Source organism: Lupinus angustifolius, chromosome LG18, assembly GCF_001865875.1.
Source record: "Lupinus angustifolius cultivar Tanjil chromosome LG18, LupAngTanjil_v1.0, whole genome shotgun sequence".
In the NCBI taxonomy this organism is placed as follows: Eukaryota; Viridiplantae; Streptophyta; class Magnoliopsida; order Fabales; family Fabaceae; genus Lupinus; species Lupinus angustifolius.
The window spans coordinates 14076636-14100038 of NC_032026.1; the positions used below are offsets into that span (position 1 = coordinate 14076636).

General features: G+C 34.8%; 5 protein-coding genes across 9 annotated transcripts; 2 read left to right on the forward strand and 3 right to left on the reverse strand.

Annotated features, from left to right (window-relative positions):
• On the reverse strand, positions 563–2116 carry LOC109333096 (HMG1/2-like protein). 4 transcript variants are annotated; one of them, XM_019568372.1, is made up of 7 exons: positions 1912–2116; positions 1682–1783; positions 1513–1570; positions 1374–1418; positions 1142–1222; positions 984–1055; positions 563–892 (listed from the first exon to the last, which is right to left on the reverse strand). In XM_019568372.1, exons 1-7 carry the CDS (start codon positions 1950–1952, stop codon positions 878–880), a joined length of 414 nt encoding a protein of 137 aa, XP_019423917.1. In that variant the 5' UTR covers positions 1953–2116; the 3' UTR covers positions 563–877. The 4 variants fall into 4 exon arrangements, with proteins under 4 accessions (XP_019423917.1, XP_019423915.1, XP_019423918.1 ...); XM_019568370.1 differs by having other exon boundaries at positions 563–895; positions 1912–2114; XM_019568373.1 differs by having other exon boundaries at positions 984–1051; positions 1141–1222; positions 1912–2114.
• On the reverse strand, positions 3324–5864 carry LOC109332288 (pentatricopeptide repeat-containing protein At4g39530-like). Its single transcript, XM_019567226.1, has one exon. It carries the CDS (start codon positions 5798–5800, stop codon positions 3506–3508), a length of 2295 nt encoding a protein of 764 aa, XP_019422771.1. The 5' UTR covers positions 5801–5864; the 3' UTR covers positions 3324–3505.
• On the forward strand, positions 7133–10929 carry LOC109332426. The gene is made up of 3 exons (XM_019567407.1): positions 7133–7711; positions 9956–10070; positions 10166–10929. The coding sequence occupies exons 1-3, from the start codon at positions 7250–7252 to the stop codon at positions 10690–10692; spliced, it is 1104 nt and encodes a 367-aa protein (XP_019422952.1). The 5' UTR covers positions 7133–7249; the 3' UTR covers positions 10693–10929.
• On the forward strand, positions 12083–17701 carry LOC109333188. Of its 2 annotated transcripts, none has more exons than XM_019568516.1 (9): positions 12083–12301; positions 13341–13492; positions 13787–13874; positions 14465–14699; positions 15489–15542; positions 15837–15934; positions 16266–16391; positions 16528–16617; positions 17343–17701. In XM_019568516.1, the coding sequence occupies exons 1-9, from the start codon at positions 12230–12232 to the stop codon at positions 17466–17468; spliced, it is 1041 nt and encodes a 346-aa protein (XP_019424061.1). In that variant the 5' UTR covers positions 12083–12229; the 3' UTR covers positions 17469–17701. The 2 variants fall into 2 exon arrangements, with proteins under 2 accessions (XP_019424061.1, XP_019424062.1); XM_019568517.1 differs by having other exon boundaries at positions 13388–13492.
• Positions 22325–22921, reverse strand: LOC109332575. The gene has a single exon (XM_019567552.1). It carries the CDS (start codon positions 22919–22921, stop codon positions 22325–22327), a length of 597 nt encoding a protein of 198 aa, XP_019423097.1.

Sequence of the window (23403 nt, forward strand, 5' to 3'; positions counted from 1 at the left end):
GGGAAACGACGATAAATCCGTGAAACTAGTGTATTTTATATTAGATGTTGTAAACCTTGCTGGTTTAGTTAAAATCAATGTAGAGAAAATACAATTCGTAAGGTTAAGGAAGTTACATATAAGCGAGGTTTAACTATTGAATGCTAATTCACTCATCTTGCCCACCATTATTTCTTTCTTTCTATTGTTCATCTGAAAACAAATAACGAAAGCTTATTAAAAGGTGATATTTGGTTAAGATTCAGATTTAGTGATTGTTTAATTTAAGGCCAGGGTTTGACTGAAATGCTTCGGTGTTGGATTCAGAGAGTTGTACTTTTCCCCCATGAGTAGTGGAATGCAAAATAATAGTGAGTTTCAATCATGAAGCCATAGCAGCACTGCATGGTACATGGGAGGAGACGATATAAGAAAATCTCACGTATGTTGTCATCATAACACTAAATGTTCTCATTGAAATTATTAAAATCAAATTCAGACAGCGACTAATTTGAACTCCCAATCATTTCAGTCGTGGTTTAATTTTTTTTTTCAAACATAGGAATCAACAGAAGGCAATTTCATCAACAAAACAGACTTTAAGTATAAAATTAAAAACAGTGATTCAGAATCAATGTCATTTCATTAAAAATAATAACAAGCATAGCCTGCCAACATTCCATTGGTGATGAAAAAGTTGACGGCAAACTGAGTCAACATTTGATATTAAAAATAGACACTAAAAGGATCATGATATTAAACCTAAATAGGATTTTGGGGTACTATTCTACACCTAAGAACTGAGAAGCAATCAACCATCTTGACAACTTCTAAGCTCAACTGTCCAAAATGATATTGTATTCCTGTTATTCTAGGGTTCCTTTAGTCCTCTACAGCTTTACTCGTCATCATCCTCCTGCAAGACATGATGAAAAGAATAATCAATTATCAATTAAGCACTTAAAAAATTCACAAGATGAACAAAATTAATGATAAGAATCTACCTCGTCATCATCATCCTCATCATTCACTTCAGACTTGGACTTGTCAGACTCCTCTTCCTCTTTGCCGGAAGCCTATGACAACAAAAAACATGTGCAATCAGAACAAAGTTCAAACAAAATCAACTTGTCTAGGCACGAAGAGAGGGAAAAGTAACTACCAGTCCATTGGTGTAGGCACGAAGAGTTTTCTCATACTCTTCTTTCTTCTTTGCTGCCTTAGCAACGTATGGAGCTTTTTCCTGAAAAACATGAACCAATAATATTAAATTAGATTAAATCACACAATAATTATTCAATTATAAATCATAAATCAAAACCACAGCTAAGGATAATATATCTATTAATACGGAAATGAGTTTTTCGATAAGAAAATATGAACAGAATACTGACAGCATCACTCATCTCTTTCCATTTGCTACCGCAAGCTTTGCCGACCTAAATAATAGTCACATTAAAATTTAAATAAATTAAGGAACCTTCCAAATATCAGAGGAAAATTAATGAACAAAAGAAAAATCAGATCACTCACAGCGGCGACAGATTTGTTGTTTGGATTCTCCTTCTTGAACTCCTCTCTGAAATCAGCCCTGCATCCACCGCAAAAAAAATCAAAAATCGATCGTAATCATAACAAACTAACTTCACGTAAAGTAAATTAATAAAAAAAAGTATTCGAAAAATTGAGAACTAAACCGTACATGAAAACGAAGAAAGCGCTTGGAGGTCTCTTAGGCTTGTTTGGATCTTTCGCAGCTTTCTTAGTCTGCTTCCTTCCGACTGCAGCGCCTTTGCGCTTCAACCTAACAAAACCAGAAACAAATCACCAAACATCAAAACACAACAAATCGAAACAGATCTAAGAAACTGAAAAAAAAAACAAAATCATGAAATCGAATCTTCGAATAGGAGAAGTACGATTGAATCTCACCGGCTATCGGCGGGTTTGGCATCAGAACTTGCTTTCGGCATAGTGATAGTTGAGAAGATCGACGAGAATGTTTAGAGAATAGTTGAGAAACGGTGTGAGTTAGGGTTGAGAAAAGAAGGGAAAGTTATAAGCACGGACAGAACGTGGTTACGGTTGCTAGGGAGGGATAAGAAGGGTAACACCAAAATATGAAAATTAAAATTGAATCGCGAAAGTGTTTACGCGGGATAACAAAAAATCTTCTGCCATGTCATCGATCCGTGTGCTCTCGCGCCATTCGCTCTTGTACTTGCCTCACTTTGCACTTGTGTTTCCTATGAGTGTGAGAAGTAAGGGGTGAATCCCTTTGTTTCATTTCGAAAGATTGAAACATGCGCGTTGTGGACACGTGGGGTGGGTATGTTGTATTGAATGGAAAGAGACGCGTGTGATCTCATGTGTTTAATGACCATTGTGGGCTCGAATTGTTTCTAGATTTTACAAAAATACCACGGGATTGTATTGAACGCGCCACGCGAAGTTGGGGGAATATCCCTGAAGGTTAAGTTGGTCAAATCAGTCATGTGATATTTTCTGGATAAAATATGGTATTTTAAATTATTCCTTTGTTAAAATGGTATCTCGGATTGGGTTGGTTATATTCTTTTGGATACCATTTTGGACTCACCCAGCATGATAGGCCCAAATTTCCAACTCCATAGCTTAGCACCCACAAATAAATATTGATCTAAACTAACCATGAGGATTTAGTTGATAAAAAAAGGCGGTGCACCAATTAATCAGAGAAAGTGTCATTTTTTTGTGTGGAGAGAATTAATAAGTGGATCTCATGATACATGGAGGGGACATTTGTTTAATGGGTATAGCTGTATTTTTTAACGATGGGATATGGGACAAACATTTATTGTTCTAAAGTGTGTTATAAACCATATCGGGACCAATGATATTGAAATAAAAATAGACAAAATAATAAATTATTATCCTTGCATGGGGCCATTTGCAAAGATAAGTGAAGGTTAAGATTGGTTGAGCAGTTGTTTTTGGCATGAGTCCTTGGAAGGCTCCTGATCCTAATGGTTAACCGGCTGGTTTCTATCATGGTGTTTGGAATGTGGTTGATGATAGTACTTGTCAGTGTATTAACTATTAAACATGTTTGGGAGCACCCAGAAGAGATTAAGGAAGTTAATCTTACAGACTTTTGTCTCATACCCAAGGTGAAGAGGGTGGAATTTCTTATGGGTGGTTTCTATCAGGGTACTTTTACTTTGCATAATTTTATACCTATGTTTTTCTTTTGTAAATTATCACGACTGAAAAGCTATCACACAAATTTTGGGTGTCAAGTCTACTTCATAATTAAGATGTTTTATCTTATTCTGGAAGGAATTTTTAGTGTCCTGATGCACAAGGCTCTCTCAGCTAGTAAGGTTTGGGAGGGTACATGAGTCTTAACATCATTGTTTCCATGATTTAAAGAAATGTATAAATGTGCTCCAATGATAGCTAGCAAAAAAAGAATAATGGTGAGTCTTTAATGTTTAAAGCATCCTTTTTTCCATTTACAAATTTGTTGATTGGATCCAAGTTATCCTTAGATCAACCAACTACTTCCTGGACCTTTCTTTACATTAATCTTAGCCATTTTCTCCCTCCATTTAACAGCTTCTTCCCATTTTCCATCTCCAGTGTAAATATTTGAAAGAAGAATATACGGAGTATGATCACTGGGATACAATTCTGTCATCTTCAAAGCAGTTTTTTCTCCAACTTTTATGTTATTATGATTCCTACAAGCACTCAGTAATGTTCTCCATGCTGGTTCACTTCCATACTTTTGCACTATTTGGTAAGCTTCTTCAAGCCTTCCCGCCCGACCGAAGGCATCGACCACACAAGAATAATGCTCAGATTCTGGCTTAATCTTGTATATGTTAACCATCAATGTAAAGAAATACAAAGCATCTTCCACATATCCCACATGGCTGCAAGCTGATAGCACAGCTAGGAAAGTTACATGATTGGGGGTCAAACCATTCTTCTCGAACCTACTGAATATTTCTATGGCTTCTTGTGCTTTTCCATGACGTGCATACCGGGAAATCATGGCATTATAAATTACTTCATTTGGTTGTAGTTGTTCACCGAAAACTTTATCCGAGTCCTCCATGTTTCCACATTTAGCATACATATCTATAATGGCACTTGCAACATAGACATCATGGGTGTAACCTGACTTGATAGCGAAATTGTGTAATTGTTTGCCCACATCTATAGCTAAAAGTTGAGAGCAAGCAGAAATACAGACGGGGAGGCTATAAGTGGAAAAGGCGATTCCATCAGCTAACATAGCTTTGCAAAGTTCTAAAGCTTCTGATTCCATTCCATTTTGTGTATAACTGCCAATAATTGAACTCCAAGAACCATCATCTTTCCGAACTATGTCAACAAAAGCTTTATACGCATCAACTATTTCTCTACACTCAGAGTACATGTGCAATATTGCATTTCCAGCCAAAGTATGATGACTTACACTTGATTTTATTATAAGTGAATGAATTTGTCTACCTGCAGGTAAATCAGATTTATTTTTGCAAGACTTTAAAACAGCAACTAGAGTGGCACTTTTAATTTGAGAAATTGTTCGACGAAGTTCTTGTAAAAGCTGCATAGAGTGAGCAGATCCTTGCTCTAGCCAAGCATAAGCCAGGATCATAGAGTTCCATGCCACAATATCTTTATCAGCGATCCTTTTGAACAACTTTTCAGCATCGACTAGTTCACCAAAACTGGCATAGAGACTCAATAAAACACTTGCTACAAAACAATCATTTTGATGACCGTATTTTATCATTTGTCCATGCACTTGAACACCTATGTTCAAGTCCTCTATTTCATGACAAGCTTTTAAAGTACTGGACAACACATGCTGATCAACTTTCACCTTTTTTCTGCACATATCCTTGAAGAAATGTACAGCTTCCTCTCCTCTATTATTCTTGGTAAAGCCCGAAATAATCGAACTCCAAATAAAATTATCCTTTTCCTCCATGGAATCGAAGATTTTCCTGCAAGAACTTGTATCCCCACATTTGGCATACAAGTCAACCAGAGCACTACCCAGCACAACTTCAACATCAGCACCAAACTTGGAAGCAAACCCGTGAATTTGCTTTACCTCTTGCAACGAAGAACAGCACTTGAGCAAGCTCACTAAGGTATCATGGTCAGGTTTCAAACCATGGACCTCCCACATTTCAGAAAACAACTTCTTAACCACGCTAAAATCTCCAACTTGAGCAAACCCAGAAATCATAAGATTCCATGTAACAAGGTCTCTCTCCAACAACTCGTGGAAAACACGGCATGCATCGTCAACATCATTGGCAGCCTTGAAGTACATATAAACAAGAGAGCTCCCAGCAAACTTGTCTCTTTCAAGGCCAGAATGAACAAGAACGCCATGAATCTGCAAACCAACATCAAGCAAAGAACGATTTGAGCAAGCACGAAGCATAACAGATAAAGTATACTCATTGGGCTTCTCATCCGCCCCACGCATGAGATTAAACATGTGGAAGGCTTTTGTGAAAGACCCAGAACGAAGATGAGCAGAAATCAATGTTGTCCATGTGACAACATTTTTTTGAGGCATTTGATCGAACAAGTGATGGGCATGGCGAAAGTGACCACATTTGGAGTACAAACTCAAAAGGGTGTTGGTTAAATGTAGTTGTGAAGTGCATTGGGAGGTTATGAGGTTTGCGTGGATTTGATTGCAGTGTTTGAGGGTTATGGGCTTTGAAGTTTTTGCAAGTGACAGCAAAAATGATTCAAGGAGATGACTGAATTTGCCACACAAGTCTGCGTGGCTTCCTTGTAGGATCATTTTCACACTATGGTCATTCCATCAATCAAAAATTCAAATTTATTAAAAAAACTTCATTGAACACAGTGATGGAACAGAGTAATAGACCTTGCATTTAGTTTTGGAATAACATGGCAGGATAGAAAGGTGGAAAAAAAATGATTTTTTAGTTATTTAGTCTAATAAAAAATGACATAAAATGATTTATGTCATTCATTATATTTTAATAAATAATATAAAAAATGTTATTTTTTATTTTCAAAAGTTTTTTATTTATGTAACCTCAAAACAGTGAATGAAGTATGTTTGGTCATTTGATCTGTATCCCATAAAATATAGCTTAAGTTTTTTATTCTGTTATTTGTTTGGATATCATATTGAATTGCTTTCTGGCATTAGCATCCGATTTTCATTTATGTAGAAATAAATGGAAGATGGTCAACATGGTAAAAAAATAATGAAAAAAATCATCTTCCTTTTTAAAGATAGACTTTTGTGGAAATAAAAATTATTGAGTGAAAAGATAAAATGAACGAATTTCAATGTTAAATCAAATCATTTGTTGGCAAATTTAACATTGATAATTGTGTTAATCAAACATCCTTAATTCACATAAACAGTTCAATAGTTTATTATATAGATAAATCCATTAATTAAGAACTGAAATTCTTCTCAGCTGTTGAAGAGAGGATGTTAACTCATTTTGAATATAGATGATTGGAATAAAATGGAATATGATGTTAGGAGTGAGGTAGAAATGTAATTACAATCATGTTATTTCTACACCTACATGGGACATTCAACTCTTCCAACAACTCGACTATTTATCTGTTTATCAACTACATGGGACTCTTTTGGTACACTGTTACAGTATTACTTACTTATCCCACATACAAATTCACTAGACTTTTCCAACATTTCTCAATTATATTTTACCCTATACACACAAACATATATATATATATATATATAGCACCGAATAATAATAAGTAAGAAAGTACTCTCATACCCATTGGCCATTGCTTATTGTGAAGAGTTTCTCTCAGCTCTCTCGTGTGTGTCTGTGATATATGCATCATGCATGTGTGTGTCTTTATTTTTGCACAGTGGTAGAGGTACTGCTGTTGTGTACTACAACTAAGCTAGCTAGCTCGTAACTGGCTATACCTTTATTCAGAATAAAAAGCATCCTCATCTCATCCTTCACAATACCAATTTATTATGCTTCCCCTCTCTTTCTTCCTTTTTAACCCACACATTTTGCATATTGCTTTTATTATTATCTGCATTTTCTGCCTCTCTCTCTGATCATATCATACCTACCTATAACAACAACACACTCACTTTTTTATTTCATTTCTCATTCTCTCTCTCTCTCTCTCTCTCTCTCTCTCTCTTTAGCTAGCTATAATCTCTATGTTGCTATCTTTCAAAATTCAAACACTTATCTTGGACCTAAAATAAAATAAAATGGTTCCTGGTTTTGAAAAACCAATGGGTTATCAAATGTTGCTGCTTAAAGATTATTTGAGGGATGACTTAAGTTCATGTTCATCTAGTGGTTTCAAATCACTCCCTCGACGACAATGTTGCCCTCAACCTCTTTTTTCTTCTTCTTCAACGAAATCTGTTTTGCAAAAAGCTTCAGAATCAGTGCTCAATACCATCAAATCGTTAACCAGTAGATCTTCATCCTTGTCCAGAAAACAAAGATGTAAGGCTAAGAAAGGTGGTGATGTACTTTCTAAAAGCCTTTCTAGGAGGTTGATGAACAAAAGCTTCTGGAGAATTAGAGCACTATCAATGGGTAGTAACATTAGCAAGTGGACTCAGTCTCACTTCACTTGTTCTTTAACAACAGTTAAGGATTTCACTGAGATGGAGGGATCAGTAACAACAACCAACACCTTCTCCTCTAGTCACTCTACAAGGGTAAATATATTCAAAACTCAATTATCATATTTTTTTTTATCAGGTTATTACAGTTTTTGTGTTGTGGTTTACTGTCAAATTTTGAATTCATGTGATTATAGACTTTACAAGAAGGAATAGAAAGACCAAATATTAAATGAATAAAAGATAGTTAGTAGTATAGCTAATTAATCCATCTCAAAATTATCTAATTAAGATTTATATAGTCTTAACATGACACCTTATGTATGTTAAGCTATCAAATAATAAGTTATGTAAGCTTTGAAGTAAGATTTTAGTTAAGGAATCATTAATTAAATCATAGTGTGAGGTCTATAGTTAAATTATCATGTGCAACATTGCTTCATAGTTGATACACCTAAAATAAATATGTGAGTATTGGTTCATAGTACATGCAAGTCCATCGGAGATGAGAGTGGTACTATTTCACGAGTTATGCTACTACACGTGCCACTAGCATGTTATTAGTTGAAAAAATTTATTTAAGTTAAAATATTAATAATTAATTATTTTCCTGGCCAATCATAATTAATGATACATGTAATAACACAATTTATGATAGAACAAATGTGTCCCGGAGAGGTAGTTGGTAAATTGAGGTGAGAGTGATTGCAAGAGTTGCACGTGAATATAGGAGGGGACCTTACAATTAATTACTGTGAGTGTTCCAAGGACAGCGTAAGTGTTGTTCCACTATGTGCGCCATCCACGCCGCTCAACATTTACTAGCCAGAGATTTATTTATTTCTTTTATTTTTTATCAAATTTTAGCCAGAGATTTATTTATTTATTTATCAAATACTTGGCACAGATTACTAGTTTAGAAACCAAAATACGTTGTTTGCACTAATTTTCTGTCGGTCACCCAAAGGGTTCTGATACTGAATCACATAATTCATGGTGTAATTATGTTGCAAATTGCAATTCATACTCTAGCATTTTAAATTTAGATTACATTTCTTTATAATAATAAGTTGACAGTGGTTGTTATGTTTCTGTCTGGTCATGAGTTGACTTTCAAATTCTAATGAAATCTTCTTTTTGGCTTTTATAGGGAACAATTTACTTCTCTTTTTTTTTAATTAAGGAAATCTAGAATTGAACTAATAGGATGCCGGCTAGAATTCAACATATGATAGGAGAGTTAGACATCTCATTTAATGAATAGATAAATACTATATAAAAGTAAAGAAAAATAACATATATTGACATTTTATATTTAAAATAAGATTACAATTTTATCCTTAAAATACAAAAGAAAAAATTACTTATCTATTACTTGAGAGGAGTCTCACTCATTCTTGGAGCAGAGGAAATATTGTACTTTTTTTTTTCAAACAATGAAATCCCATGTTAAGAAGGTTTTGTGAGGAGTGTGTGTAACTGGGTATGGGGTTGAGATCACTTTAGTTTAATTGGAACAATTGCCCCAATATCTCGATGGGGTAATTTGCTTGGATCTAAAGAAGTTAAAAAATAAAATTAAAGATATTTTGAGAGTATTTATTTCAAAATAAATAATATTAGTATAAATATATTATATAAGACTATTAACCCAAGTGTGGCTGATTTTTTAGAGAAAATTATCTATTTGTTAATAGTATAAAAATATTTTAATTACATTCCAAACACATGTTAATTATTATTCACTTAACTCATTTTTATACTTTTTGATTAAAAATAGACATTTTAATAAAATGTGAACATCTAGGTTGTAAGAACTCAAAACCAAAGCATGATTTGGAATCACTAATTTATAAAATTGTTATATGAACCCATCCAAATAAACCTAGATTGTCAAAAGTAATTGAGGATCAGTTTTGTAATTGAATATAAATCTGCTATATGTACCCATTATTATATACTATTATATTTGTCACCAATAAAAGAAAAAGTCACATCATTAAAAAATAAATTAAAAAAACAAATTATTAAAATATTTAATGAGTTGCCTACAAAAATACTCATATGTAATAGTACTGTACTAGTTACAGAAGATTTCTATTTCTTATACTCACCTTGGATTATGTTGGCCTGCCATCTTGTTACATGAAGCAAAATCTTCAAAGCATTATATTTCACTATTCCAATAATTGCATGCTTAGAACTAAGATCTTTTCAAAACATGTAGAAAATCAGTAAATGTGATTTGCACTGAAGCCATTTACCTACCCTTTATTCCTTTGTTTTTAGTCCTCTCAAGAGAAAATAAATCAGGGTTGCAACTTTTATCTGTCATTGCAGCCAAATGAGGAGAAGGAACAATTTAGTCCTGTATCAGTATTAGATTGTCCTTTATTTGATGATGATGAAGAGATTACATCTCCTTTCGATTCTACTCCATGTTCTGGCTTGGAAGGTCATTTCTATTTCCTTGAATTTATCATTAACTCATACAAATATATTTTTATTTTGTCTGACAAAAAATTAATGTATATGATTTATTTATTACAGGAACCAAACACAAGCATGTCAAGAAGAGTCAACGTTTCAATCGAGTGGGTTCTCTGAAGCCAGTTGCATTAGAGAAAAGGATGGTATGGTCAATAATGCATGAAGATGAAGCAATATTATATAACCATCACATAAAACCTAGTCCAACATTACTACCAAACATTATGTGCAAGAGTGACATGGTTTGTGACAACATAGAACAGAATGCGCATGACCTTGTCAACCATGTTAAAATGTCAATTCCATCATCTAACTCTTTGAGAAGTGAGACAGAGAAGTTGCTATTTGATTTCTTCAAGCAGAGTATTAGTGACAATAATAATGATATAGAACATTCAATGAAGCAACGTGAGTACCTTAGCAAAATAGCAGAGGATTGGATAAGTGGACAACCTCATCAGAAACAAAACAAACAGTGTTTGAGTTTGAGAATTGGTGATGAAGAAATACAACATCTGGTTATGGAACTGGAAGTTGACTTTTCCTCTAGTTTGGTCAACGAACTCGTGCTTGAACTCATAAAGTGATGTGCACGTGCCCAATGTGCTATAGTGCTAGCTAGCTAGCTAGCTATAAGGGAAGCTGCAAGGGGAAGTATCTTAGTTTATTATTTAGTAAATTTGTTTGGATCCCCTCTATCCCTATCCCTATCTCGGGGATATATATAATTGGAAGTATACTTTGGTTTTATTATAGCACTGCATTTATTGTTGATTCATGATCACTTTCTTAGGACCTAGGACAAACCAATTCTACTACCCTTCTTCAACATTATGATTTATTTATATTTTTAAACAATGATAAACTGATTCTCATATTAGTATGATATGACAATTATATTAATCATATAATTAAATAGATTAATATTGAAAAATATAAATCAAAGCCAGTTTTTATATGAAAAATAATATTTTTTAAAATAATATAATAAGGTGTGAACTTTGAACTTGATATTTATTTTGTAATATAGTTAACTATTGAATCATTTCAATAATTAAATTATATTTGAAAATAATATTATTTATATTAATAAATATATTATATTTATTATAATATATAACTTAATTAATATGCAATTTAACTGGTGAATCAATGTTTTTCTTTATAACCAAATCCATACATTTATTATATAGTTAAAAATATTATTTTTTAGGAATGCGTGACTGACCCTCATAATAATTATACTATTAACAATCGACTATTTGACATTTTGGTCTATCTAAAAATGAAATGAAGCTTTACACTACCATTAAATCACTGTATCAGTATTCTGATCGCAGTATGATAACCAGGACAACATTAATAACACTTAATGTAACCATTGTGATATAAGTGAGTCTGTTTGCCTTTGAGTTCATTACTATTGATGGATTGAGCTCCTCATCCATCCAGTGCGAGTGGTGGTTGGAGGTGGACAAACTCCACTTGAAACGAGGTAGGTCCCAGCAGCAAATATTTGATACTCAATTGTTGGGTACAACGTGAGTCAATAATGAGAGATATAGACCATACTTGAAGGGTATTGGATAGTGATTATTAATTTAGAGGGATGCTGTGCTATTTGATGTCGCAATTCATAAAAGTATGTCAATTCATATGTCATTGCTTATACTTCATACTCCATACACCTTTCTGGCCGATGAATATCTTCTATCCTAAAATTAATTACAATGTAAATTTTACTACATTTTATTTTTTTCAACTTCGTGTGGAGTAACAAGTGAATAACATAGTTTGGTTGTATTGGGTTGGGGGACATAATAAGCCATCATGGGCCTAAACAAGACCAAGCATGTGGGCCATATTAGCACGTGCACCATGTGAATGAAATTTCCGATGTATAACCCTAATCACGACCACATCCAACGGTCCCAATTGAAATTAAGTTCCCTACCTGATCAACGGATCCAATTTGTGCATTTAATATTCAGAAATATATTTTCGATTTATTTGTTATCTCAATAATTCTTCTTCATCTGTCTCTTTTTTGCATAAGGATTCAATTACCTTATTCTGTTATTCGTAATTTACCAAACAAACCCTAATTCCCAAAGTCTGCGTGCAATGGCCATGATGAAAGGTTCCAAGCGTTTGGCTGCGTCAGAACCCAACCAACCCGATTCAAATGAAACGCAGGTATGTGTCACTGTTAACACAATTTCCCTTTGTCGTTTTGGAGCTTCAGTTCCTTCGAATTTTATTCAATTTTTTCTTGTTCTACTTCAGCTCAAATTTTCGTTGCCATCTTGTTCTACTTCAACTATCAGAAGCAAATTTACATTCCTTTTTTCTTTTGTTTTTTTAATCTATCCATTTATGTGGTACTGAGTGTAAAAAGGGTTCCGAAGATGCTTGTAGTTAGCGTTACAAAAGCTTTTAGTTGTTTTTAATTGAGTGATTGATAGCACTGTGTTGAAGATCAGTAGTGCTTGGAAGGGGAGATTAGTTCTAAATTGTGTACTTCAAACATGGTTAGGATTATTAACAATCATTGAGAGACGGTCTTTAATATCATAGAGACCGGTAGAAGCCCCAACCTGGAGAGTAGATCAAATATATGTTAATCCAATTCTTAGAAGAAGAGGGAGGCAAGGAAAAACATAGGCAAAACGATTAGCAAAGATTTAAAGATCAATGCTTTGTCAATGATCAATAAGGCTTGTTTGTTGTTTGTTTCGAGAGTCGGTCTTTCAAGCCATTAGTTTTAGTATTGCGGGAGGGTGTTGAGAATTGAAATTGGATCTTCTTTTTTTAATACTGTTTTGCATTGTTCTTCTTAGTTTTATTTCAGTATTTATTTTATCATACTTCCAATGTTGAAAGGGTCCCACCCCTTTTGCATTGTGGGACCGCTTTGCATTGTTCTTAATTTATTGTTAGTGATACATGCAACTTTTGAGGCAATTTCTATGGGCTGTTTTTAAGGCAAGCAAGAATTTGCTTTGCCAGAGGACGAGATTTGACATTCCTCCTGTTTGCAACATTTTTGAGTTTTTAAATAGATTTGGATGAGACAGAATAGTCTTCTAGCTTATTAGCAATAAAAGAACTCACCTAATGTGGCTTTTGACTTGCTGCCGGTAATAAGTCGGCATATGCTAAATTGTCCTTAATACTTTGTCACTGTTATCTTAACTTGGAAGCTTATTTTACCTCCTTTTTTACCATGACGCAGTTCCGGAATAAAAGTATAACGGAAGGCTCTCTCTTTGATTTTCGTAGGGCAGAACCATCCCAACAACCAATGGTGGTGACACCTCCATTGGATATGAAACGGGCTGAGTCATCACAGCAGCATGTGAGAGCCTTAAATACCCAGTTTGCAAGGTCGATATTATATTTTGTCAATGAATTTGCTTTTACTTGATCTTTGCATTTCAATTTGCCTTTTATTGATATTTTCTTGAATTGAGATAAGGATTTGATTATGATAATTGGATTTGGTCTCCTTTAGTCCTTTTTCTATATTTTGGGGTTCTTATTTTGTTAGTGATTTTTGTACGGCATCCTGTCTTTATAATGTCTAGGTTAAAGGTTTTGCCATTTCTATGATTATGAATGTTGTGTTGGCTGTTGCATAACCTTCTTAAATGTTATGTTAACTGTCTTCCTGATAAACAGCTGGGTTCAAACAAAACTAAAGAATAATCCTGATGAGCTTTGGGAGGATGGTATCAGAGATTACTTAGATCATGCTTCAAGTATTATGGTAATTCGTCGCATATTTTAATGCTGTAGCATCATATATCACTTGTATTTGTAATTTACTAAGTTTTAGTATCTTTACCCAACTAATGTTATTTAAGTTACCATTTTATGGGAAAATGGTTCTTATCTAGTAGTTTTGTTACTTGTCTGGATGCTGCAATAAAAAAAGTAGACTTATGCACACTAACAGGCATGCCTGCATGTGTGAAAACATTCATCTTAAGGTTATAATTGTAATACCATCTCTGTATGTGTGCTACCCAGAAGAGGAAGTCTGTTTATTGTCAGAAATGGCAAATATAACTGCCTTCTTGTTTTGGGCACCCAGTAATATAATCACTTCCACCTTTTCTCTATTTCAATTCATCGGTGGGATAGCAGCTTAGGCTATACTAGAAATGTTGCTCATTACCCTTGGCCTCTTACATCATTAATGCTTGGCAGTTGGCACTAGTGCTAGATTATTCACTATTAGTATGCATGTCTATTTTGAATTTTCTCTAATGGATGGTTTTGATGCCTAAGCACACTAATTAATGTTGGAAGTTATAACTTCTAGGAGTTTAACAAAATGATCTTGTATTGTTTCAGGCAAAATTTAGTGATGTTGTAAACTGGCTCAAAGCAAATGCCAACAAGGGAGAAAATTTGGTTGCTGGTGATGGTGCTTCTTTTGCTGGTAAAAAAATCTTGCCCGAAGTAACAAACAAAGAAAATAACAGTTTTGGAGAAAAACCTGGGTCTACGCCTGTTAGTACTGCTACAAATTTTGCTAGTTCCTGGAGCCCTGGATTATTGTCGAACAGTCAAAACCTTTTTACATTTGGTAGGTCTATTCTCACTTTTTAATGACATATTGACAGTGTCAGTATGTTTTTTTCTCACATTTTAAAGTAACTTTAGATTGGGATCAAATTGGTGTAACACTTCTCGCATTTAATTCTTGAATTTATCACACTTTCAACATGAAATCTAAGTTTTTTAACTTTAAAGTTATAAAATGGAGTGCTGGAAATTCTGATCATATGCTGGATGAATTGTTTTGTCAAATTAGATGACAGATTCTATGTTAGAGACTGGATGGTCCACGGAACTTATGTCATACTGGCTTAGGAATGTCGTAGTAAATTGGTGCTTTGTAAAGAATATGCTGTTAATGTAATGTGTCCTCCACATTTAGAAGAAATGCTATATTCAGATATTCATATCATGACCGAAACTTCGGATTACATTTGCATATAAATTTGTAAAGTAAAAGAATTTTGAAAAATAACACTGAAGGTTAATATGGTGTAAAACCCATGGACTTTTTAGCAGGGTTAATATGGTAGATATGCAGAGAGATTGGCATGCTTGGTTTCATGTCCCTTTTGTGTAGTTTCTAGGTGTCTCCTTTTTTGTCTGGGATGGCTTCTTAACCTCTTGTAAATTTCTCCCTTCTTTTCTTATCAAAAAAAGAAGAAAGATAGCACTAAAGATTTGCAGAGTAACTTGAATGTTTTTTTATCTTTACTGCCACTTATTTATCCAGTTCAAAGTTATGCCTTGAACTTAGGCAGAAGGTTATGTCGGTATTTTGTGACTGGCTTCTAAATTTGCTTGTTTTATTTTTTAGGAAATCAGAGTTCAGCTCCCTCTAACCATGATGTTTCAGATGATGTAGATGGTGGTGAGGACTTAAAGCCTTTTTCCGTTCTACTTATATAATGCTGTAATTTTAATTGTGACATTATACCTTTTCCTGTTCTACTTAGATAATGGTGTAATTTTAATTGTGACGTTATATCATGTCTCAACACCATGCAAGCCATCAATAATCTTGCTTGTCATGTTTATAAATTGCCACATTTTTGTGCTTAAGTGTAACAATGGAGTTACATTTAACCAAATTCATTACAATGGTAAGTTATAACTTCTCTGAGAGGATTGGATGATGACTAAGATCTTCTTGATTTGGTTTTAGAAAATGAGTTGGAGCGGCCTAGCAGCCCATCAGTGAAGAAGTCGGAAGAGAAAGGTATAGTGGTTGTATATGAAGTGAAGTGCAAGCTTTATGTCAAGGTATTTTTCTATATGATGCAAAGTTCCAGTATAAAGTTTATGCTATTGTAGTGTTTGGTAGACATGTTAGAACGGAGCATGGTAGAATGTATGGGTTCTGTTCCTTATGTTTGTAGAACAGAACATGACATGATACTATGGTGGACCATTTTGGTTCTACTGAAGGTGGTGAAACCAAATAAACAACACATATAAAGCCAAATGCTACCTGACATCTATGTCACCATTGTTTAACGGCTGCACTTTTTTTCTTTATTCTTGTTCTGTTTCCATCATGATATTGTGATGTCCATTGCAATGTTTTGATGCCTCTTACCCTTGGTATGTTCAGTCAAGTGATCCAGCAGATAAGGATGCATGGAAAGATAAAGGAATGGGCCAACTGTCTGTTAAATGCAAAGAGGGTGTCACCAAGGCTACCAAAGAATCAAAACCTACAATCATTGTTCGCAACGAGGTTCAATCTTTTTGTACCTTTTTTTAGTGCTTATCTACTTTTATGTTTATATGGAATTGACCTAAATGTAATGTTTAGTTCTTTTATTTAGAATTTCACTTATTGTTTAAGTTTTTGTCACATTTGCTAATGGCAGGCAGGAAAAATTCTTCTCAATGCTTTACTGTATCCAGGAATCAAGACAAATCTGCAGAAGAACTCTGTTGTTGCAATATTCCATACTTCGGTAAGGCATATATGTTCAGCAGTTGCATATTGAGCTAAAAAACTGCAGATAAACATAGAAAACCCACAGTCTTGAAAAACAATGCTTGAATTTTATGATAGTAGAAAGGAAAGTTGATATGTTTGGACAACCTTTCTGAGTATGAAGTCATAGAATAACAAGGGTGATCGTGCATCCAACTCAGGTGTAATAGCCCATGAGCTAACCTGATCTTAGGTTTGTTATCTATTATGTCACTGAAGTGGCCCTATCACAGTACTTGTTTTGTCTGTCCTTTCAAATGCTATTTCTACCATGATGGAACATTATGTAAGTGTTTTTCTTTAAGAGAGAAAATAGGTTAACTAAAAATAGTAGTCCTTACTATTGGTATCATTCCTTGGTCTTATTTAAAAGCAATATCTAGTTGTCTCAGATGATTGTTATATGATTGAGTAATAATGATATTCTTTTCATTTTTTGTCAGACACCACCTTTTTTACAGCTCATCTTTTTTCTATCTCACTTCCTGCCTAATCATATCACCAATCACATGTCTCACTTCTCTTCCTATTCATCCCCCTTGCCCCTTCTACACCCAAAAGGGTGTTGAGAAACATTTTTTTTATATGAATCTTCCCTTCATTTAGATTCTTCATATTTTCTCTTATTTCTATGCAATTTCGCCTTACTTACTATGATTGAATAGCTAGCAAAAATGAATGTAATTCTTGAGAATTTTGTAGGGTAATGCTGATGGAAGTGGAGATAATGATAGTGTTGTTGCACGTACGTTCTTGATCCGAATGAAAACAGAAGAAGATCGAAATAAACTGGCATCAACTATCCAAGAGTATGCTCCAGTATCTTGAGTCCAAACAAGAACTGTGTGTGCTATTGTGCCAGCTTGAGCCATTAAATGTAATTCAATACTAGATCCTCTTTCAAATTTCCTTCTACAATTTTTTAAGATGTTATTTATTAGATTCTGTGTTGCCAAACCTTGTGTTTTTGAGACTGTTGCTTATGTACCATAAGAGAAGAATGTAGGTGACTATGGTCGGCTATAATACATTAGATCAATGCAATTATTATTTAAAGGTGATGCATACATTGCTCGGACCTCACTTTATATTTTTTACAAGGTAAAATACATCTGTAAAATCCACAAATATTATGAGACTCAACATTGAGTGAAAGAATTGATTTCATAATTTTGTTTTGATCAGTTTGTAAAAAATATATCTCTGGGGTGGCTGTGAGAATTAAAAGAAAATTAATTGGAATATGATTTACATGGGGCACATCTGCTGTCCCATAATGAGTGTCACTCCATGTATCTCAACCTTGTAATTGGTTAAAAAAAATATTTAAGTTAAAATTTATTTTTGAAGTATTTTCTTAATAATACATTTTATAACATATGAAGTGACACTTATTATGGGATAGAAAATGTACTTCTGATTTATAGTTCTAGGAAGAGGGGGTCATTGCATTAAAAGGTGTAGTTTAATTTGGCTCTTTTTTCTAAATAGAGGTGATGGATGTTGAAGGGTGAGGCCATGAGGGTACTTTATGGGCCAAGAGTCTAAGACTATGAAATATAAGTATGATAATTTTATTCCAAGTTCATCACCTTTAAATCATGGTTCAATATTTTTCCGGATTTCGGTTTGGTCGAAAGACCTAGTGCACAGGTCGTGGTTCTATTTCTTAAGACCAATTCCGGATTTCGGTTTGCTCTAACACACTTAAAAACTTAATTTTATGCCGTGGGATTCATAGATTAGATTTAAAAGACTTTTTATTATCTTATGCCGAGTCATTTTCATGTTTCAAGCTTCATAGAAATTTAAAGTACAGTCAATTATGTTAGGCATAAAAATCTCTGCATATATGTCAATAATCATGATAAAATTTAAGAAATAATCTCTGCATATATTAGCTACTTCTAGTAAAACCTACTACTATTAAAAAGAAAGGTTGGTTACTGCGTGATCAATAAATTGTGAATAGCACTGCATCGCATCACATGTATACGTGCATGATTCGCCATGCTACTCTTACCTAGTAAGAATGTGATTCCTGTTGGAGAAGAAGATAAGTTCAACACTCAAACTCACATATCCACTCATGTTGATGAAGAAGATGCAGAAAGGGAAAACAAGAATGTAATAGAATTTAGTTTTTACTCAATGGATTCATTCATCTATCAATACAATGACATTTCTATTTATAGTATGTAGTTATACCTAACATAACTACTTTCTGTTTTTAGCAATGCGTGAATTACAAAATATTCAATACTCTCCCTTAATTCAAAGTCATTACAAACATACAACACTTAACGTTCTCCTTATTTCTCTAAACCTATCTAGCTTTAAAGCCTTGGTCATGATGTCTGCTACTTGTAATTTTGTCCCACGATGCTTCAAGCTTAATCTACCTTTTCCCACTTGATCTCTAAGGAAGTGGTACTTCCTTTCAATATGTATACTTCGTCCATGGGCAACTGGATTTTTAGCAAGACTAATGGCAGAATTGTTGTCCACGAGTAATTCAACTGTGCCTCCAAATTCAACCTCCAACTCTTCAAGTAGTGAAATCATCCATATGGCTAGGCATGCAGCATGACACACAAAGATATATTCTGCATCATGGGTTGACAAGGCCACAACCTCTTGCTTCTTGGAACACCATGAAATGGGTGAACTAGAGAGTAGAAACACATACCCCATGGTGCTTTTCCTCTCTAACAAGTCGCCATTCCAATCTGAATCAGAGTAGGCTACTAGTTTCTATCTGCAACTTTTCTGATTGTGGAGTAGTATGCCATAGTTCAGTGTGCCATTTAGATATCTCAAAATTCTCTTGGCTGCAATAAGGTGGGATTTCTTTGGATCATTCATAAATCTACTCACCAAACCAACACTATATGATACTTCTGGTCTGGTATGGCATATGAACCTTAGGCATCCAACAATTTGTCTAAACATGGTGCCATTTGTAGCAGACTCCTTTTCTCCTCTGTTCAGTTTTAGATTTGCCTCTACAGTTGTTTCAGCAGGATTGCAATTCTCCATATTAAACTTATTTAATACATCTAGTGTGTACTTTCTTTGATGCATAAAAATTCCTTCATCAACCTGCTTGAATTCAATCCCAAGGAAGTAAGATAACTTGCCGAAGTTGGTCATTTCGAATTCAGACTTGAGGCTTTGTTTCACATCTTCAATTCTATCAAAGTTGCTTCCTGTGATTAGCAAATCATCCCCATAGAGGCAAATGATTAGGATGTCACATTTGTTTAGGTTCTTCACATACACACCATGCTCCACATCACATTTCTTGAATTCAGAACTTAGGAAGAATGCATCTATCCTTTTGTTCCAAGCTCTTGGAGCTTGTCTCAGCCTATACAAGGCATTTCTTAGCCTATACACCTTATCCTCATTGCCTTTGATTTCAAAACCTGGTGGCTGCTTGACATATATCTTCTCCTCAAGGGGGCCATTGAGAAAGGCTGACTTGACATCTAATTGCCACACACACCAGTTATTCCAGCTAGCCAGGGCTACCAACAACTTAATTGTCTCCAATCTTGCAACTGGAGCGAATACATCTGAGAAATCAATTCTTATTCTCTGCATAAAGCCCTTTGCAACAAGTCTTGCTCTGTGTTTAACCACAACCCCTTCTGGATTCAATTTAGTTTTAAATACCCATTTTACAGCAATAGGTACTTTGTCTATTGGTGGTTGAACTAGTTCCCAAGTCTTGTTTTTGTTGATGGACTTTAGTTCCTCTTACATAGCCTTTTTCCAGACTTTGCTATTAACTGCCTCATCAATTGTAATTGGCTCAATGTCTGCAAATAAGGCAATATATTGAACTAATTCCCCATCATTTGTAACTACATCATCGGGTGAGATCTGACAGTCACTCAATCTAGCAGGTAGACTTCTTATTCTGGTAGGTCTTCCTGTATCAATTTCATTGGTTCTGATCTCTGATTGTGGCTCAACCTCATCCAAGTGTTGAGGTTCATAATTGTTGTCACAGGAATTCCATTCAAGAGGAACTTGTATGGCAACTTCTATGACTTGTTTGACATCCTTCCAAGAACTAGATTCATTGCACATCTCTACTGAACATGACTTCAAGTGTTTTCAGATTGAGCAATTTGTAGGACCCTGTAGGATGATATCCAACTAGGATCATTGGTTCACTCTTATCATCTAGTTTCTTCCTCCTTTGGTCTGGTATATGCTTGTAGCAGAGTGATCCAAAAATCCTAAAGTGCTTGATTGATGGCTTCTTACTTGTCCATACTTCCTGAGGGACCTTTTGTTCTAGTCTTTTGGTAGGACAATGATAGAACACATAAGCTGCAGTTGTTGCAGCCTCTCCCCACAAACTCTGTGGCAGATCCCTACATTTTAGCATACTCCTCACCATGTTCAGAATTGTTCTATTTCTCCTTTCAACAACACTATTGTGTTGAGGAGTGTATGGCGTTGTTACTTCATGCAGAATTACATTCTCGTTGCAAAATGCCTCGAATTCTCTAGAGTTGAACTCACCACCACTATCAGTTCTCAGAATTCTGATTGGTTTTTCTGCGTACTTCTCAGCCATGCATTTGAAAGTTTTGAAAGTGACAAATAAATCATTCTTAGCCTTGATCAAATAGAGCCAAAGTTTCCTACTGAAGTCATCTACAAAAGTTACGAAGTACTTGTTTCCTCCTAGAGAAGGTACTTCTAATGGTCCACAAACATTAGAGTATACTATATGCAAGAGATTATTGGCCCTGGATGCTGTAAAGTTGCTAAAGGAGGTCCTTGATTGTTTACTGATTAGGCAATTATCACATACCTTTTTTGGTATTTGTATTGATGGTAGTCCATGAACCATATCTTTTGACTTCATGAGACTAATGTCTTTAAAGTTAAGGTGACCTAATCTCATGTGCCACAACCATGTATCATTAGATAATACTTCAAGATTGAGGCATTGTGATTCAATTGCATTGAGACTTACTTGGAAGGTTCTGTTTTGTGCAAGGGGAGCCCTCATGATCTTTCTTGTTGTGGAATCAAAGATCTCCAAATATCCATTATGCATGTTGACTGAGAATCCTTTCTGAAGCAACTGTCACAAGCTTATGAGGTTGTTCCTCATATTGGGCACAAAGAGCACATCTGTAATCATTGCTTTCCTTCCATCATTCTTTTCTATCACCACATCTCCTGTACCCTATGCCTGAATCATTCTGTTATCAGCAAACCTAACCTTACTCCTTTTGCTTGGATCAAAGTTAACAAGCCAATCCCTATGGCCTGTCATGTGGTTAGAACAACCAGAATCAACATACCAAGTTTCATCGCTGTTTTTCTTCTCGTTTGTCATCATCATTAGTAAGACATGGCTCTCCTCATCCTTGTCTACACTTTCTTCTTTTGCCATGTGAGCCTCATTATTGTTCCTGATGTTAAGGTCAAGTTGGCTTGGAGGAGCTTGACACTCATTTGAGAAGTGTCTAACTTTATTGCAGTTAAAACATTTGATTTTTTTTCTGTCTATCCTCTTCTTCCCACCTTTTCAATTGCTCAGTCCTCTTCTTCTTGTTGTTGTGTTACTAGGATGATCATAGTCATGCCTTTCTTGATCTTGAAATTGAAAACTTGTGTTCTTGCCTCTGAATTCTTTCCCATTTCCTCTGTTTTTACTTCCTACTATAATATCCTCCTCTCTTGGACATCTGTGCTTGTAGGGCCTGATTGATGGATTTATCATAGGATCTTTCAACGAGCCTTTGCTCATGAGCCTCAAGAGAGCCTTGAAGTTCTTCTAGCTTCAATTCTTCAAGCCTCTTGGATTCTTCAATTGCCACAACAATGTGGTCAAAGTTAGGGGTTAGAGTTCTTAGGATCTTTTCAATGATTGTTTGATCATTGATCACCTCACCACATGCCTTCATCTGATTTGTGTGGTTGATGATCCTATTGAAGAACTGAGCAACTCTTTCATTCACATCCATTTGCATTAATTCATATTGGCGCCTCATGGCTTGTAACCCAACCTTCTTTAATTGCTCAGCACCTTTGTTGCACTTCTCTAAAATCTGCCATGCTTCTTGTGATGATTTTGCAGCTGCTATTTTTTCGAAATGTGCCTCATCAACACATTGATGAATAAGACACATAGCTCTACAATCTTTCTTTCTATTCTCCTTGTGCACTAATCTCTGAGAATCTGTTGCTTCAGAATCGAGTTCTGGATATCCTTCTTCAACAATTTCTTCAAGCTCTTGAAAGCCCATTATGGCTCTCATCTGGATGCTCCACATGTTCCAATTCTTGCCATCAAGAACCGAAAGTGTTGCAGGGAAGGTGGTGCCTTAATGTCCTATCTTTCAATACTTTCCTTTAGAAGCAAGGTAGAAGAGAAGTAGAGGATGATCGTACACTCGCTCTTGATACCACTTTGTTGGAGAAGAAGATAAGTTCAACACTCAAACTCACAAATCCACTCACGTTGATGAAGAAGATGCAGAAAAGGAAAACAAGAATGTAATAGAATTTAGTCTTTACTCAATGGATTTCATTCATCTATCAATACAATGACATTTTTATTTATAGCATGTAGTTATACCTAACATAACTACTTTATGTTTTTAGCAATGCTTGAATTACAAAATATCCAATAATTTCTTAATGGTTGGAGGCTCCCTAATGGTTAAAGGCTCTCCACAATGGTCGAGTCAAACAAGAACAAACAAAAACTCTAAAATATAAAATTTCA

What these genes read in the sequence shown, in the direction of transcription:
- LOC109333096 (XM_019568370.1), bottom strand. Translation starts at nt 1,952, where the DNA reads ATGCCGAAAGCAAGTTCTGATGCCAAACCCGCCGATAGCCG. An exon ending in GGAAAGAGATGAGTGATGCT is followed by an intron (nt 1,223 to 1,373) that starts GTCAGTATTCTG and finishes CATGTTTTTCAG; the next exon opens with GAAAAAGCTCCATACGTTGC. An exon ending in GTGCCTACACCAATGGACTG is followed by an intron (nt 1,056 to 1,141) that starts GTAGTTACTTTT and finishes TTGTTGTCATAG; the next exon opens with GCTTCCGGCAAAGAGGAAGA.
- LOC109332288 (XM_019567226.1), bottom strand. Translation starts at nt 5,800, where the DNA reads ATGATCCTACAAGGAAGCCACGCAGACTTGTGTGGCAAATTCAGTCAT.
- LOC109332426 (XM_019567407.1), top strand. Translation starts at nt 7,250, where the DNA reads ATGGTTCCTGGTTTTGAAAAACCAATGGGTTATCAAATGTTGCTGCTT. An exon ending in CCTCTAGTCACTCTACAAGG is followed by an intron (nt 7,712 to 9,955) that starts GTAAATATATTC and finishes CTGTCATTGCAG; the next exon opens with CCAAATGAGGAGAAGGAACA. An exon ending in TCCATGTTCTGGCTTGGAAG is followed by an intron (nt 10,071 to 10,165) that starts GTCATTTCTATT and finishes TATTTATTACAG; the next exon opens with GAACCAAACACAAGCATGTC.
- LOC109333188 (XM_019568516.1), top strand. Translation starts at nt 12,230, where the DNA reads ATGGCCATGATGAAAGGTTCCAAGCGTTTGGCTGCGTCAGAACCCAAC. An exon ending in TTCAGATGATGTAGATGGTG is followed by an intron (nt 15,543 to 15,836) that starts GTGAGGACTTAA and finishes ATTTGGTTTTAG; the next exon opens with AAAATGAGTTGGAGCGGCCT. An exon ending in AGTGCAAGCTTTATGTCAAG is followed by an intron (nt 15,935 to 16,265) that starts GTATTTTTCTAT and finishes TGGTATGTTCAG; the next exon opens with TCAAGTGATCCAGCAGATAA.
- LOC109332575 (XM_019567552.1), bottom strand. Translation starts at nt 22,921, where the DNA reads ATGGGCTTTCAAGAGCTTGAAGAAATTGTTGAAGAAGGATATCCAGAA.